The sequence below is a fragment of the Solea solea genome, chromosome 9 (genome assembly GCF_958295425.1).
Source record: "Solea solea chromosome 9, fSolSol10.1, whole genome shotgun sequence".
In the NCBI taxonomy this organism is placed as follows: domain Eukaryota; kingdom Metazoa; phylum Chordata; class Actinopteri; order Pleuronectiformes; family Soleidae; genus Solea; species Solea solea.
Genome location: NC_081142.1, coordinates 5,184,528 through 5,202,983, shown reverse-complemented (window position 1 = coordinate 5,202,983; position 18,456 = coordinate 5,184,528). Strand labels below are relative to the sequence as shown.

Sequence of the window (18,456 nt, the reverse complement as noted above, 5' to 3'; positions counted from 1 at the left end):
TTGTTGACTGATTTTGGACGACATACTAAACTATGACATTTTTGTCACATTTTGGACGACATACTAAACTATGACATTTTTTGTCAAATTTTGGACGACAGACTAACCTATGACATTTTTGTCTAATTTCGGACGACAGACTAAACTATGACATTTTTGTCTCATTTTGGACGACATACTAAACTATGACATTTTTGTCTCATTTTGGACGACATACTAAACTATGACATTTTTGTCTCATTTTGGACGACATACTAAACTATGACATTTTTGTCTCATTTCGGATGACATACTAAACTATGACATTTTTTGTCAAATTTTGGACGACATACTAACCTATGACATTTTTGTCTAATTTCGGACGACATACTAAACTATGACATTTTTGACTGATTTTGGACGACATACTAAACTATGACATTTTTGTCTCATTTTGGACGACATACTAAACTATGACATTTTTGTCACATTTTGGACGACATGCTAAACTATGACATTTTTGACTGATTTTGGACGACATACTAAACTATGACATTTTTGTCACATTTTGGACGACATACTAAACTATGACATTTTTGACTGATTTTGGACGACATACTAAACTATGACATTTTTGTCACATTTTGGACGACATACTAACCTATGACATTTTTGTCACATTTTGGACGACATACTAAACTATGACATTTTTTGTCAAATTTTGGACGACAGACTAACCTATGACATTTTTGTCTAATTTCGGACGACAGACTAAACTATGACATTTTTGACTGATTTTGGACGACATACTAAACTATGACATTTTTGTCACATTTTGGACGACATACTAAACTATGACATTTTTGACTGATTTTGAACGACATACTAAACTATGACATTTTTGTCACATTTTGGACGACATACTAACCTATGACTTTGTTGACTGATTTTGGACGACATACTAAACTATGACATTTTTGTCACATTTTGGACGACATACTAAACTATGACATTTTTTGTCAAATTTTGGACGACAGACTAACCTATGACATTTTTGTCTAATTTCGGACGACAGACTAAACTATGACATTTTTGTCTCATTTTGGACGACATACTAAACTATGACATTTTTGTCTCATTTTGGACGACATACTAAACTATGACATTTTTGTCTCATTTTGGACGACATACTAAACTATGACATTTTTGTCTCATTTCGGATGACATACTAAACTATGACATTTTTTGTCAAATTTTGGACGACATACTAACCTATGACATTTTTGTCTAATTTCGGACGACATACTAAACTATGACATTTTTGACTGATTTTGGACGACATACTAAACTATGACATTTTTGTCTCATTTTGGACGACATACTAAACTATGACATTTTTGTCACATTTTGGACGACATACTAAACTATGACATTTTTGTCAAATTTTGGACGACATACATTTTTGACTGATTTTGGACGACATACTAAACTATGACATTTTTGTCAAATTTTGGACGACATACTAAACTATGACATTTTTGTCAAATTTTGGACGACATACTAAACTATGACATTTTTGTCTCATTTTGGACGACATACTAAACTATGACATTTTTGACTGATTTTGGACGACATACTAAACTATGACATTTTTGTCACATTTTGGACGACATACTAAACTATGACATTTTTGTCAAATTTTGGACGACATACATTTTTGACTGATTTTGGACGACATACTAAACTATGACATTTTTGTCAAATTTTGGACGACATACTAAACTATGACATTTTTGTCTCATTTTGGACGACATACTAAACTATGACATTTTTGTCAAATTTTGGACGACATACTAAACTATGACATTTTTGTCTCATTTCGGACGACATACTAAACTATGACATTTTTGTCAAATTTTGGACGACATACTAAACTATGACATTTTTAACTGATTTTGGACGACATACTAAACTATGACATTTTTGTCACATTTTGGACGACATACTAACCTATGACATTTTTGACTGATTTTGGACGACATACTAAACTATGACATTTTTGACTGATTTTGGACGACATACTAACCTATGACATTTTTGACTGATTTTGGACGACATACTAAACTATGACATTTTTGACTGATTTCGGACGACATACTAACCTATGACTTTTTTGACTGATTTTGGACAACATACTAAACTATGACATTTTTGTCTCATTTCGGACGACATACTAAACTATGACATTTTTGTCTCATTTTGGACTACATACTAACCTATGACTTTTTTGACTGATTTTGGACGACATACTAAACTATGACATTTTTGTCACATTTTGGACGACATACTAAACTATGACATTTTTGACTGATTTTGGACGACATACTAAACTATGACATTTTTGTCACATTTTGGACGACATACTAAACTATGGCATTTTTGTCAAATTTTGGACGACATACTAAACTATGACATTTTTGTCTCATTTTGGACGACATACTAAACTATGACATTTTTGACTGATTTTGGACGACATACTAAACTATGACATTTTTGTCACATTTTGGACGACATACTAAACTATGACATTTTTGTCAAATTTTGGACGACATACATTTTTGACTGATTTTGGACGACATACTAAACTATGACATTTTTGTCACATTTTGGACGACATGCTAAACTATGACATTTTTGACTGATTTTGGACGACATACTAAACTATGACATTTTTGTCACATTTTGGACGACATACTAAACTATGACATTTTTGACTGATTTTGGACGACATACTAAACTATGACATTTTTGTCACATTTTGGACGACATACTAACCTATGACATTTTTGTCACATTTTGGACGACATACTAAACTATGACATTTTTTGTCAAATTTTGGACGACAGACTAACCTATGACATTTTTGTCTAATTTCGGACGACAGACTAAACTATGACATTTTTGACTGATTTTGGACGACATACTAAACTATGACATTTTTGTCACATTTTGGACGACATACTAAACTATGACATTTTTGACTGATTTTGAACGACATACTAAACTATGACATTTTTGTCACATTTTGGACGACATACTAACCTATGACTTTGTTGACTGATTTTGGACGACATACTAAACTATGACATTTTTGTCACATTTTGGACGACATACTAAACTATGACATTTTTTGTCAAATTTTGGACGACAGACTAACCTATGACATTTTTGTCTAATTTCGGACGACAGACTAAACTATGACATTTTTGTCTCATTTTGGACGACATACTAAACTATGACATTTTTGTCTCATTTTGGACGACATACTAAACTATGACATTTTTGTCTCATTTTGGACGACATACTAAACTATGACATTTTTGTCTCATTTCGGATGACATACTAAACTATGACATTTTTTGTCAAATTTTGGACGACATACTAACCTATGACATTTTTGTCTAATTTCGGACGACATACTAAACTATGACATTTTTGACTGATTTTGGACGACATACTAAACTATGACATTTTTGTCTCATTTTGGACGACATACTAAACTATGACATTTTTGTCACATTTTGGACGACATACTAAACTATGACATTTTTGTCAAATTTTGGACGACATACTAAACTATGACATTTTTGTCTCATTTTGGACGACATACTAAACTATGACATTTTTGTCATATTTTGGATGACATACTTACCTATGACTTTTTGGACGACATACCAAAGTATGACTTTTTTTCAAGTTCTGGACATTTAAACAACTATGTTGCAGGTGGGATTTGAACCCATAATCCTAGACTTGTTAGGCTAGTGCATTAACCATTAGGCCACTAGGCTGGTATCTATCACATTGTTGACATACTAACCTATGACATTTTTGTCTCATTTCGGACGACATACTAAACTATGACATTTTTGTCAAATTTTGGACGACATACTAAACTATGACATTTTTTGTCAAATTTTGGACGACATACTAAACTATGACATTTTTGACTGATTTTGGACGACATACTAACCTATGACTTTGTTGACTGATTTTGGACGACATACTAACCTATGACATTTTTGTCTAATTTCGGACGACATACTAAACTATGACATTTTTGTCTCATTTCGGACGACATACTAAACTATGACATTTTTGTCACATTTTGGACGACATACTAAACTATGACATTTTTGTCAAATTTTGGACGACATACTAACCTATGACTTTTTTGTCACATTTTGGACGACATACTAAACTATGACATTTTTGTCAAATTTTGGACGACATACTAAACTATGACATTTTTGTCAAATTTTGGACGACATACTAAACTATGACATTTTTGTCACATTTTGGACGACATACTAAACTATGACATTTTTGTCTCATTTTGGACGACATACTAAACTATGACATTTTTGTCTCATTTTGGACGACATACTAAACTATGACATTTTTGTCTCATTTTGGACGACATACTAAACTATGACATTTTTGTCTCATTTCGGACGACATACTAAACTATGACATTTTTTGTCAAATTTTGGATGACATACTAACCTATGACATTTTTGTCTCATTTCGGACGACATACTAAACTATGACATTTTTGTCTCATTTCGGACGACATACTAAACTATGACATTTTTGTCTCATTTCGGACGACATACTAAACTATGACATTTTTGTCACATTTTGGACGACATACTAAACTATGACATTTTTGTCAAATTTTGGACGACATACTAACCTATGACTTTTTTGTCACATTTTGGACGACATACTAAACTATGACATTTTTGTCAAATTTTGGACGACATACTAAACTATGACATTTTTGTCAAATTTTGGACGACATACTAAACTATGACATTTTTGTCAAATTTTGGACGACATACTAAACTATGACATTTTTGTCTCATTTTGGACGACATACTAAACTATGACATTTTTGTCTCATTTTGGACGACATACTAATCTATGACTTTTTTGAATGATTTTGGATGACATACTAAACTGTGACAATTTTGTCTCATTTTGGACGACATACTAAACTATGACATTTTTGTCAAATTTTGGACGACTTACTAAACTATGACATTTTTGTCTCATTTCGGACGACATACTAAACTATGACATTTTTGTCAAATTTTGGACGACATACTAAACTATGGCATTTTTGTCACATTTTGGACGACATACTAACCTATGACTTTGTTGACTGATTTTGGACGACATACTAAACTATGACATTTTTGTCACATTTTGGACGACATACTAAACTATGACATTTTTGTCAAATTTTGGACGACATACTAAACTATGACGTTTTTGTCTCATTTTGGACGACATACTAAACTATGACATTTTTGGATGACATACTTACCTATGACTTTTTGGACGACATACCAAAGTATGACTTTTTTTCAAGTTCTGGACATTTAAACAACTATGTTGCAGGTGGGATTTGAACCCATAATCCTAGACTTGTTAGGCTAGTGCATTAACCATTAGGCCACTAGGCTGGTATCTATCACATTATTGACATACTAACCTATGACATTTTTGTCTCATTTCGGACGACATACTAAACTATGACATTTTTGTCAAATTTTGGACGACATACTAAACTATGACATTTTTTGTCAAATTTTGGACGACATACTAAACTATGACATTTTTGACTGATTTTGGACGACATACTAACCTATGACTTTGTTGACTGATTTTGGACGACATACTAAACTATGACATTTTTGTCTCATTTCGGACGACATACTAAACTATGACATTTTTTGTCAAATTTTGGATGACATACTAACCTATGACATTTTTGTCTAATTTCGGACGACATACTAAACTATGACATTTTTGTCTCATTTCGGACGACATACTAAACTATGACATTTTTGTCTCATTTCGGACGACATACTAAACTATGACATTTTTGTCAAATTTTGGACGACATACTAAACTATGGCATTTTTGTCACATTTTGGACGACATACTAACCTATGACTTTGTTGACTGATTTTGGACGACATACTAAACTATGACATTTTTGTCACATTTTGGACGACATACTAAACTATGACATTTTTGTCAAATTTTGGACGACATACTAAACTATGACATTTTTGTCTCATTTCGGACGACATACTAAACTATGACATTTTTGTCAAATTTTGGACGACATACTAAACTATGGCATTTTTGTCACATTTTGGACGACATACTAACCTATGACTTTGTTGACTGATTTTGGACGACATACTAAACTATGACATTTTTGTCACATTTTGGACGACATACTAAACTATGACATTTTTGTCAAATTTTGGACGACATACTAAACTATGACATTTTTGTCTCATTTTGGACGACATACTAAACTATGACATTTTTGTCATATTTTGGACGACATACTAAACTATGACATTTTTGTCATATTTTGGATGACATACTTACCTATGACTTTTTGGACGACATACCAAAGTATGACTTTTTTTCAAGTTCTGGACATTTAAACAACTATGTTGCAGGTGGGATTTGAACCCATAATCCTAGACTTGTTAGGCTAGTGCATTAACCATTAGGCCACTAGGCTGGTATCTATCACATTGTTGACATACTAACCTATGACATTTTTGTCTCATTTCGGACGACATACTAAACTATGACATTTTTGTCAAATTTTGGACGACATACTAAACTATGACATTTTTTGTCAAATTTTGGACGACATACTAAACTATGACATTTTTGACTGATTTTGGACGACATACTAACCTATGACTTTGTTGACTGATTTTGGACGACATACTAAACTATGACATTTTTGTCAAATTTTGGACGACATACTAACCTATGACATTTTTGTCTCATTTTGGACGACATACTAAACTATGACATTTTTGTCTCATTTCGGACGACATACTAAACTATGACATTTTTTGTCAAATTTTGGATGACATACTAAACTATGACATTTTTGTCTCATTTCGGACGACATACTAAACTATGACATTTTTGTCTCATTTCGGATGACATACTAAACTATGACATTTTTGTCTCATTTCGGACGACATACTAAACTATGACATTTTTGTCACATTTTGGACGACATACTAAACTATGACATTTTTGTCAAATTTTGGACGACATACTAACCTATGACTTTTTTGTCACATTTTGGACGACATACTAAACTATGACATTTTTGTCAAATTTTGGACGACATACTAAACTATGACATTTTTGTCAAATTTTGGACGACATACTAAACTATGACATTTTTGTCACATTTTGGACGACATACTAAACTATGACATTTTTGTCTCATTTTGGACGACATACTAAACTATGACATTTTTGTCAAATTTTGGACGACATACTAACCTATGACATTTTTGTCTCATTTTGGACGACATACTAAACTATGACATTTTTGTCTCATTTCGGACGACATACTAAACTATGACATTTTTTGTCAAATTTTGGATGACATACTAACCTATGACATTTTTGTCTAATTTCGGACGACATACTAAACTATGACATTTTTGTCTCATTTCGGACGACATACTAAACTATGACATTTTGTCAAATTTTGGACGACATACTAAACTATGACATTTTTGTCACATTTTGGACGACATACTAAACTATGACATTTTTGTCTCATTTCGGACGACATACTAAACTATGACATTTTTGTCAAATTTTGGACGACATACTAAACTATGACATTTTTGTCACATTTTGGACGACATACTAAACTATGACATTTTTGTCTCATTTTGGACGACATACTAAACTATGACATTTTTTGTCAAATTTTGGATGACATACTAACCTATGACATTTTTGTCTCATTTCGGACGACATACTAAACTATGACATTTTTGTCTCATTTCGGACGACATACTAAACTATGACATTTTTGTCTCATTTCGGACGACATACTAAACTATGACATTTTTGTCACATTTTGGACGACATACTAAACTATGACATTTTTGTCAAATTTTGGACGACATACTAACCTATGACTTTTTTGTCACATTTTGGACGACATACTAAACTATGACATTTTTGTCAAATTTTGGACGACATACTAAACTATGACATTTTTGTCAAATTTTGGACGACATACTAAACTATGACATTTTTGTCAAATTTTGGACGACATACTAAACTATGACATTTTTGTCTCATTTTGGACGACATACTAAACTATGACATTTTTGTCTCATTTTGGACGACATACTAATCTATGACTTTTTTGAATGATTTTGGATGACATACTAAACTGTGACAATTTTGTCTCATTTTGGACGACATACTAAACTATGACATTTTTGTCAAATTTTGGACGACTTACTAAACTATGACATTTTTGTCTCATTTCGGACGACATACTAAACTATGACATTTTTGTCAAATTTTGGACGACATACTAAACTATGGCATTTTTGTCACATTTTGGACGACATACTAACCTATGACTTTGTTGACTGATTTTGGACGACATACTAAACTATGACATTTTTGTCACATTTTGGACGACATACTAAACTATGACATTTTTGTCAAATTTTGGACGACATACTAAACTATGACGTTTTTGTCTCATTTTGGACGACATACTAAACTATGACATTTTTGGATGACATACTTACCTATGACTTTTTGGACGACATACCAAAGTATGACTTTTTTTCAAGTTCTGGACATTTAAACAACTATGTTGCAGGTGGGATTTGAACCCATAATCCTAGACTTGTTAGGCTAGTGCATTAACCATTAGGCCACTAGGCTGGTATCTATCACATTATTGACATACTAACCTATGACATTTTTGTCTCATTTCGGACGACATACTAAACTATGACATTTTTGTCAAATTTTGGACGACATACTAAACTATGACATTTTTTGTCAAATTTTGGACGACATACTAAACTATGACATTTTTGACTGATTTTGGACGACATACTAACCTATGACTTTGTTGACTGATTTTGGACGACATACTAAACTATGACATTTTTGTCTCATTTCGGACGACATACTAAACTATGACATTTTTTGTCAAATTTTGGATGACATACTAACCTATGACATTTTTGTCTAATTTCGGACGACATACTAAACTATGACATTTTTGTCTCATTTCGGACGACATACTAAACTATGACATTTTTGTCTCATTTCGGACGACATACTAAACTATGACATTTTTGTCAAATTTTGGACGACATACTAAACTATGGCATTTTTGTCACATTTTGGACGACATACTAACCTATGACTTTGTTGACTGATTTTGGACGACATACTAAACTATGACATTTTTGTCACATTTTGGACGACATACTAAACTATGACATTTTTGTCAAATTTTGGACGACATACTAAACTATGACATTTTTGTCTCATTTCGGACGACATACTAAACTATGACATTTTTGTCAAATTTTGGACGACATACTAAACTATGGCATTTTTGTCACATTTTGGACGACATACTAACCTATGACTTTGTTGACTGATTTTGGACGACATACTAAACTATGACATTTTTGTCACATTTTGGACGACATACTAAACTATGACATTTTTGTCAAATTTTGGACGACATACTAAACTATGACATTTTTGTCTCATTTTGGACGACATACTAAACTATGACATTTTTGTCATATTTTGGACGACATACTAAACTATGACATTTTTGTCATATTTTGGATGACATACTTACCTATGACTTTTTGGACGACATACCAAAGTATGACTTTTTTTCAAGTTCTGGACATTTAAACAACTATGTTGCAGGTGGGATTTGAACCCATAATCCTAGACTTGTTAGGCTAGTGCATTAACCATTAGGCCACTAGGCTGGTATCTATCACATTGTTGACATACTAACCTATGACATTTTTGTCTCATTTCGGACGACATACTAAACTATGACATTTTTGTCAAATTTTGGACGACATACTAAACTATGACATTTTTTGTCAAATTTTGGACGACATACTAAACTATGACATTTTTGACTGATTTTGGACGACATACTAACCTATGACTTTGTTGACTGATTTTGGACGACATACTAAACTATGACATTTTTGTCAAATTTTGGACGACATACTAACCTATGACATTTTTGTCTCATTTTGGACGACATACTAAACTATGACATTTTTGTCTCATTTCGGACGACATACTAAACTATGACATTTTTTGTCAAATTTTGGATGACATACTAAACTATGACATTTTTGTCTCATTTCGGACGACATACTAAACTATGACATTTTTGTCTCATTTCGGATGACATACTAAACTATGACATTTTTGTCTCATTTCGGACGACATACTAAACTATGACATTTTTGTCACATTTTGGACGACATACTAAACTATGACATTTTTGTCAAATTTTGGACGACATACTAACCTATGACTTTTTTGTCACATTTTGGACGACATACTAAACTATGACATTTTTGTCAAATTTTGGACGACATACTAAACTATGACATTTTTGTCAAATTTTGGACGACATACTTAACTATGACATTTTTGTCACATTTTGGACGACATACTAAACTATGACATTTTTGTCTCATTTTGGACGACATACTAAACTATGACATTTTTGTCAAATTTTGGACGACATACTAACCTATGACATTTTTGTCTCATTTTGGACGACATACTAAACTATGACATTTTTGTCTCATTTCGGACGACATACTAAACTATGACATTTTTTGTCAAATTTTGGATGACATACTAACCTATGACATTTTTGTCTAATTTCGGACGACATACTAAACTATGACATTTTTGTCTCATTTCGGACGACATACTAAACTATGACATTTTGTCAAATTTTGGACGACATACTAAACTATGACATTTTTGTCACATTTTGGACGACATACTAAACTATGACATTTTTGTCTCATTTCGGACGACATACTAAACTATGACATTTTTGTCAAATTTTGGACGACATACTAAACTATGACATTTTTGTCACATTTTGGACGACATACTAAACTATGACATTTTTGTCTCATTTTGGACGACATACTAAACTATGACATTTTTGACTGATTTTGGACGACATACTAAACTATGACATTTTTGACTGATTTTGGACGACATACTAAACTATGACATTTTTGTCACATTTCGGACGACATACTAAACTATGACATTTTTGTCTCATTTCGGACGACATACTAAACTATGACATTTTTGTCAAATTTTGGACGACATACTTAACTATGACATTTTTGTCTCATTTCGGACGACATACTAAACTATGACATTTTTGTCTCATTTTGGACGACATACTAAACTATGACATTTTCCACTCATTTTGGATGACATACTAAACTATGACATTTTCCACTCATTTTGGACGACATAGTAAACCATGACATTTATTTCTAATTTTGGACGACATACTAAACTATGACATTTTTGTCTCATTTTGGACGTCATACTAAACTATGACATTTTTGTCACATTTTGGACGACATACTAAACTATGACATTTTTGTCTCATTTTGGACGACATACTAAACTATGACATTTTCCTCTAATTTTGGACGACATACTTAACCATGACATTTATTTCTAATTTTGGACGACATACTAAACTATGACATTTTTGTCTCATTTTGGACGACATTCTAAACTATGCTTTTTATGTCAAATAAAAAGTTGTTTCTCTTCAAAATTTAAAATACATTTGTTTGTCATTTTTAACCAATGTGCAACTCAAAGTGCATAAAACCAAAAATGTGCACAATATTAGTGACAGCATTAGTTTCTCTGAATTACGATACATATTTGTCACAAAGGACCCACGTGTGGTCAGTGCTACTGTAGGAATTTATGCAGGAATATTTTATGGACAGTGAAAAGTGTTTGTCTGGTTTTTCTTTTTCTTTCTGCTGCGACCACTTGCTGTGCCCCTTAGAGGTTGCTTTCCCACGGGCTGCCATTTGAATAGGGTGGCTGTAGACCTTTCTATGAATAAGAGAACATTTTCAATATTTTGATTAATTGCAGTAAAAATCAAATCTATATTTTATGTCTTTCTCCTGTTATGTAGCTATAACGTGAGCCTGCTGGAGGACTGGCTGCGTAGCCGCGATGTGCAGGCAGGGGGCGCTGTGGCCACACTGGAGCCTCTCATCCAGGCCGTTCAGTTGCTGCAGGCAGGGAAAAAAACTGACGATGACGCTCAGGCCCTCGTCCACACCTGCACTGCTCTGTCCAGCCAGCAGGTGGGGTTTTTGTGCCATCTGTCCTCAAGAGGAGTCAGTGCTGGAGACTTTTAATAACTGTCTTATTTGTGTTCAACAGATATTGAAGATTCTGAGCCTCTACACTCCCCACAGTGACCATGATGAAAGAGTTTCACTCAATTTCATCCGTACCGTGCAGGTACAACAGTCCATGTCAACATCTGTTTTATTTGTCTTTTTAAACAATACTGGGTGTCATACAGCTGGGCTTTGTGTTTGCTGTCTCAGGGGCTTCTCAAAAGCCATTCTGACGGTCAGCCTCCTCTGCTCCACATGGACGTGAGGCGAGTGTTTCCTGTCAGCTTCCCTTACTCTCCTCCTGCTACCCTTCACGCTGACCACTTAATCATCCCAGACTCCCTGAAGATCTCCTTCCTACGCAGAGTCTAGAGAACAGTGCGACCGACCTTTTTAGATTTAGTGTAATTAAATATCTCCCAGGATGTGCCTTGAATTTGATTCAGAATTGATTCATTTGTGAACTGTTGAGGGGATCAGTGGTCAAGTTGGCTTGAATGTTAAAGTAATATGATATAAATCAGCATGGGACGAAATAGTCAATTTTCTTGGCTTGTGAGAATTTTAATTTAAAAAATACGACGCGCTGCACCTTTCTGCATGGAGTTTGCATGTTCTCCACGTGTGTGTGTGTGGGTTTTCTCCCACAGTCTAAAAACATGCAATATGGGGATTAGGTAAATTGGACACTCAAATTGACCGTAGATGTGAGAGTATATCGCCCTATGTCAGCTGAGATTGGCACAGCTCCCCCTCGGTGACTCTCCTGTGGAGGATAAAGCTGCAGAAAATGGATGGATGCTCTGCACAGATTTTCCACCGATTAAATAAGAAACGAAAGAAATAAGTTTTACAAAGATATTTGTATTTTTTTTACTGGAAGCAGAAACACAACGGGACCACAGTCCCAATCAATCAATCAACAACCAGAATTAAAAAAAGAAAACAAAAATTAGAAACATCTTGTGTATAAAAAATTCTCATGCGAGTACTTTGTACCACTGCACATCATCATCATCATCATCATCAGTAATACATATTTATATATTCACAACCATTTGAAAAATAGAAAACAATAAAGAAAATACCAAAATAAAGGAGACAACAATTGGCAGTTAACATCAAATAATGCGTGCTGGCACTATATATATATACGTGTATATGTACATATACACGTATATATATAATGTGTGTGTTTTTTTCTTTATTATTTTTTTGACTTGTTCCTATCATGCACCATGTCTGGAAGTCACAGGACGGGCATTACTGTGCATTTGTTTGTGTGTGGACAGCTGGACACGACAGGACAGATCATGCACGTCTGTCTCTTTTGTGTCTGTGCTTTTTTGTTGTGCTTTTACATCATGTCGTCCACTTCTGTGTGCAGTCCTGTTTCACTTGTGATTAGTCCCAAATAGCAAAGCGAGTTCCTCGAGTAAAGTATCATTGTCAACAGCAATAAATAAAAATCTTTCCCCTTGGCATTTCCAGCTATGTGACACTTATTTACCTGTTATGTAACAGAAAGAGCAGATGTCCTGTGTAAGACACCTGGAACACAACCTTCCTAGATTCAGTTAGTTGTATTTACTAACACAATCCTTTTTTCTTTTTTGCAGAATTGTTGGTTATTATTGACAATCCACTCATCTCCTTTCTCTCTCTCTCTCTCACACACACACACACACACACACAAAACTGCCCACTCAACCAGAGCAAAATTCAATTGTACGACAGAGCAGCAACCTTCACATAGTCTGGTGAGTTTGGTTGTTACATCCCAACTACAAACGTCGGCCAAATAAACAACACCATCCAATCTCTCTGTGTTCCTGATTATTTTCCCTGTACAAACAAATGTGAGTCTCTAATCAGCTCCACTACACCTGTAATGTTTGGCCCTGTTACTATAGAGACAGCATTTACAACATATCAGACAAACGAGCTTGCGCTGATATAATTAGAACAATAATCCACAATGTAAACATTACAAGACTGTGTCATAAATGACTCATCTACATAGATTTTTTTTTTTTTTTGGAGATAGATTAAATGCATAGTGTTCAGTTCTTAAACCTTAAAGCAGAGGGAGTTTTAAATTATTCAGCAGTGATCAAGTGCTTTGGGCAGGAGACGCCCTCGTCGCGGGACAGGAATAATAATAAAAAAACATTAAAGAAAAACACCCTGTCATTGATTCATTATTATCTAAAATACCCTGATCATCACCAACGTCATCATTTCCTCTATTGGGTGCATTTTGTTCCTTCAGTGACACGCTCGACAGTCAAGTGGCCATTTCAGTACATTTAGTTCCACATGAAACGATGTGTACGTTCTGTCATTTCATAACCAACCAGTGAAGGGCAGAGTCAGAGTCACTACATCACTGGTGCTTCTTCTGACAGTGATCTGTCAGTGATTTAGACTAAAGCTGGAGGTGTTAGTGCCAGACCTGGGTGTGGTCTGTGTCTACAGCCCTTGAGTAGAGGTCTGATGTCTCCACCTGTAGCTGGATCATAGTAGATAATTAGCAATTTGTGCTCCCTGTGGAGTGAAGGCGGTGTGATTTTCGAATTCCCAGGATGTTGCTATTGCAAAACAGTACCTATACCAGCTCCTTACGTGCAGTTTTCTTTTTATAGAAATAAAAAACAAGGTGAGTTTTTCTTCATCTGCCCCTCACACTCAGACTCACGCACAGACTGTATATAAAAATGAATGTAATACTCCGCTGTGAAGCCTTGAAATTCAAGATTTGCCATGGCAGCTTTTACAACCAGAAACCAACCGTCAATTACACTGGTGTCCACCCATATGTGCCGTCTATTTTCTTCTAAATGACAACATCATGTTCTATTGAAGAAAACCTGTAATTAGTGATTTAACTCCTTAGGCAAATGTTTCCTGAGACTCTGGTGGCTGTACAATATAATCTGTGACGTCCCTTCTTCTTCATGGGCTTCACTTTTCAAACGGGGAGAAGACTGCTTCCACTTTTATATATAATCTATGCTGTCAAGCCAAGGAATGTTTACAGTAACATGAAAATACTTGGAAACTAAACACGTCTCCCTCTCTGTGTCTGATGCTCGTTGTTGTGATGGCATAGTGAATGCAATTGCAGGTAACAGGCAACACAGGTGGCTACATGAGGTCAACATTATTACAAACACAGTCGCACGTTACAAGCTCCACACATGTGCGCACGCACTCTCGCTTACACACACACACACACACACATACGCTCTGATGAACTACAGTGTCTCAGGGCGTGTTCTCATCAGATTCGTCTCTCAGTTCAGTCGCTGTGTGGGAGACGGACAAACAGGACGAGGGTCAACAAGACAGAAGGCATTGAGGGTGTCAGGCAGTGCGCTCTGTTACAGGGTTGATGAAAAGAAAGACGGACAAGGACGATACCACACGTCCACAGAATAATCCCGTATAACGACATACTGTACAGTACATCCCTCATATATTAGACTATCATTTTTTATATATATAATTTGGAAGAAAAAATATTAAAATGACTTTAAATAAAAAGTGCTTTGTTCCTAATATATGGTCCCCACCCTGATATCTTGAATGTTTGAGGCCATGCAGTTATTGTTATTAATGTTAATGGGTCTGTTGGTCCTGTTGTGCTTAGGTCTGTCTTTTGGCACTTACGTGGATGCAGGCCAGGGAAGGGAGGAGAGGAAGTGGAAGGGTTGGTGGATAGGGTTGGAATGGCATTAATTGCCTCTATAGATAGAGAAAAGTATATATATGTATATATATATATATATATATATATATACACATATACATATATATATATATATTATTTAAGAGTATGTACTGTTCTTCATAATCTGTAACAATAAAGACACTGGTGTTTGTTTGTTTTTGATAAAAATGAAAGTGATGCTTTGCTGAGCACTACGTCTTCCTTCTGTATGTACTGTGACTGTGCTTCTACAACACTGTATCATGGGGGCAGTGACTAGCAGAGGCTCGGAGACCTCCAGGGCAGTAGGTGGCAACATCTGATTTTGCCATGTCATGTCAGTTTGTTTTGTAAATCTGTTTTGCCTCTTAGCTGCGGCCCTCCTCGGCAGAGCGTTGGTCGGACTTGAGCTTGACGAACTCCTTGGCCACGTCGTCGTTGTTGCGCTGGGAGAGGATGCGCAGGACGGTGAGGCCCGTTTCGTCCATGTGGATGCGTTTACCCAGTGGCAGCCAGCAGGCGGCGCTGCCTTTGGAGGCCACGTCTTTGAGCTGCAGGACTGCCATGCCCACGGTGCGGTCCTCTCGGGCGAAGCAGTAGTCCTTCACACACACCTGCAGCTCATAGCACTCAGGGCCCACCTCGTTGCTCAGGGTGCTGCAGCAGAGAAGAGACATGAGCATAACCAACCTCTAGACTGTTTCTAAAAATGGACGTAACCTTTCAGTTGCAAAATTAACTCCTGTTTTAAAACCTTGAGATTAGAGATTTGAGAGAAGCAGGAATTTCACAAACATCACCTGAAACCAGGAACATATTGACTGTCAATCACACCGATAGTCTATGTCTACAACTTCAAAATGAAAGATAGATCTTCATGAACGACTCACAAAGTAAAGGTTTCGTTGTATTTAGGAGCCCAGCTGTTGTTTTTTGACTTGGTGGCGTACTTCCTCTTTTTATCACTGAGGTGAGGGCCGATGATATAAACCTCCACAAAGGGCCGGAAAATCCCCTGCGTCTGCCACCTCAGGTCATTGGCAGCCACAACTGAGACACAGGAAAAGGAATGAAAGAGCGGGAGGATGTGGGAGAGGGAGCATGTGATGGATTCATGTGGAGAAAAGGCGTGGAAATTAGGTGAGAGAGGGAGACTGTGAGTGAGTGAACAGGAAATACAGAACAAAAATAACTTGGCTCACTCAGGCCTCATATTCGAGTGGAAATTGATTCTGTGTTACAGAAGCTGTGAGGTGCTGGTTCATGTGCCTTTTCCCTATTATGGCATCAATAATAATGATGATTATATGATTTCATGACTTATTAATGGACATGCTTTTGCTTTTAGCACTATAAATAAACTGAAATAAAGTCATTTGCATGCGCAAATCGACTGAGATACAGTGTTCTTAAACAATGAAATGGGAGGAGTTTGTCCGCTTACACAGCTTTTGTCCTAAAAATGAAAAAATATATCGTATAATAAGAACCTCTGGAATATAATCTCATGTCATTGAGTCATGGCTCGTTACAATATTGTCTCTGAGAATTAACATTTGTCAACAATTTGGGTTTTTGCAAAGTGCTAAAGAGCATGTTGTTAGTTTCAGTTTCACCAGTACTGTATTTTAAAATATTACATCTTGCTAACTTGTTTATATATGTCAAATGAATGTAAACAACAAAACTATCCCAAATCAACATGCACTTACTCTATGAGCTTTTTCTAGAGCTTTCAACGATTCAAACTCTTTAGTTATGATTTAAACAATGGCATCTCCAATCAAGCACTCACTGTGCATTGCTGGTGACCATATAACATGTCAAAAAAACAACCCTTGATGTGAAATTATTTTGTTAAATTACTATTTGTGGTATCAAGAATAAACCTTCACCCTGATCCACTTAAAGTGGAAATTTGAAATGTAAAATAAAACAAACAAACAAACAAAGTGTTTACCTTTCACTGTGACCTTGTGCTCTCCAGTGTTAGGGTGAGTAAAAACCTCCACGTGGATGGAAACCTCTCCCACAGCATCGTCCACCCCAGAGCCTGACAGGACAGACAGACGGGACAGTACGGGGGTAAAAATACAAACATTCATTTTGCACCAATATAAAACAAGAGCCAAGAATGATCACATTTTTACTTGAAAACTAAAGCTATAACCTCGTAGATTTCACACAGTCAAATGTTTCTTTCAGGCTAAAATCTCTTCGTGCATATGTAGTGGTCTAGAAGTGGACAATCAGACAAAGCTGCTATGAGTGGGCATAGATGCACTTCACGGTGCAGCATCCAATGAGTATGAAACATTTTCTGATGAAATCACTCTTCTTCTTGAAGAAAAGGGTTTTGATTCACCCACATTATCTCCATCCAAACAGCATCCTACACTGTGATCA

General features: G+C 35.3%; 2 protein-coding genes across 7 annotated transcripts in view; one reads left to right on the top strand and one right to left on the bottom strand.

Annotated features, from left to right (window-relative positions):
* Nucleotides 1-13,036, top strand: part of si:dkey-110c1.10 (unconventional myosin-Vb) — a 32,046-nt gene extending 19,010 nt beyond the window's left edge. Inside the window, exons 33-35 of the mRNA XM_058637582.1 lie at nucleotides 12,125-12,299; nucleotides 12,379-12,459; nucleotides 12,549-13,036. Coding sequence (XP_058493565.1) covers nucleotides 12,125-12,299; nucleotides 12,379-12,459; nucleotides 12,549-12,710 — 418 coding nt within the window. The 3' untranslated portion in view covers nucleotides 12,711-13,036. The remainder of the gene's footprint in view (nucleotides 1-12,124; nucleotides 12,300-12,378; nucleotides 12,460-12,548) is intronic.
* A 146-nt stretch (nucleotides 13,037-13,182) lies between these two features.
* unc13a (unc-13 homolog A (C. elegans)) overlaps nucleotides 13,183-18,456 on the bottom strand; it is a 47,175-nt gene continuing 41,901 nt past the window's right edge. For all 6 annotated transcript variants that reach the window (XM_058637575.1, XM_058637576.1, XM_058637577.1 and 3 more), the window contains 3 exons: nucleotides 18,011-18,103; nucleotides 16,941-17,100; nucleotides 13,183-16,707 (listed from right to left, as the gene is read on the bottom strand). In XM_058637575.1, the coding sequence (XP_058493558.1) occupies nucleotides 16,419-16,707; nucleotides 16,941-17,100; nucleotides 18,011-18,103 (542 nt within the window). In that variant the 3' untranslated portion in view covers nucleotides 13,183-16,418. The remainder of the gene's footprint in view (nucleotides 16,708-16,940; nucleotides 17,101-18,010; nucleotides 18,104-18,456) is intronic.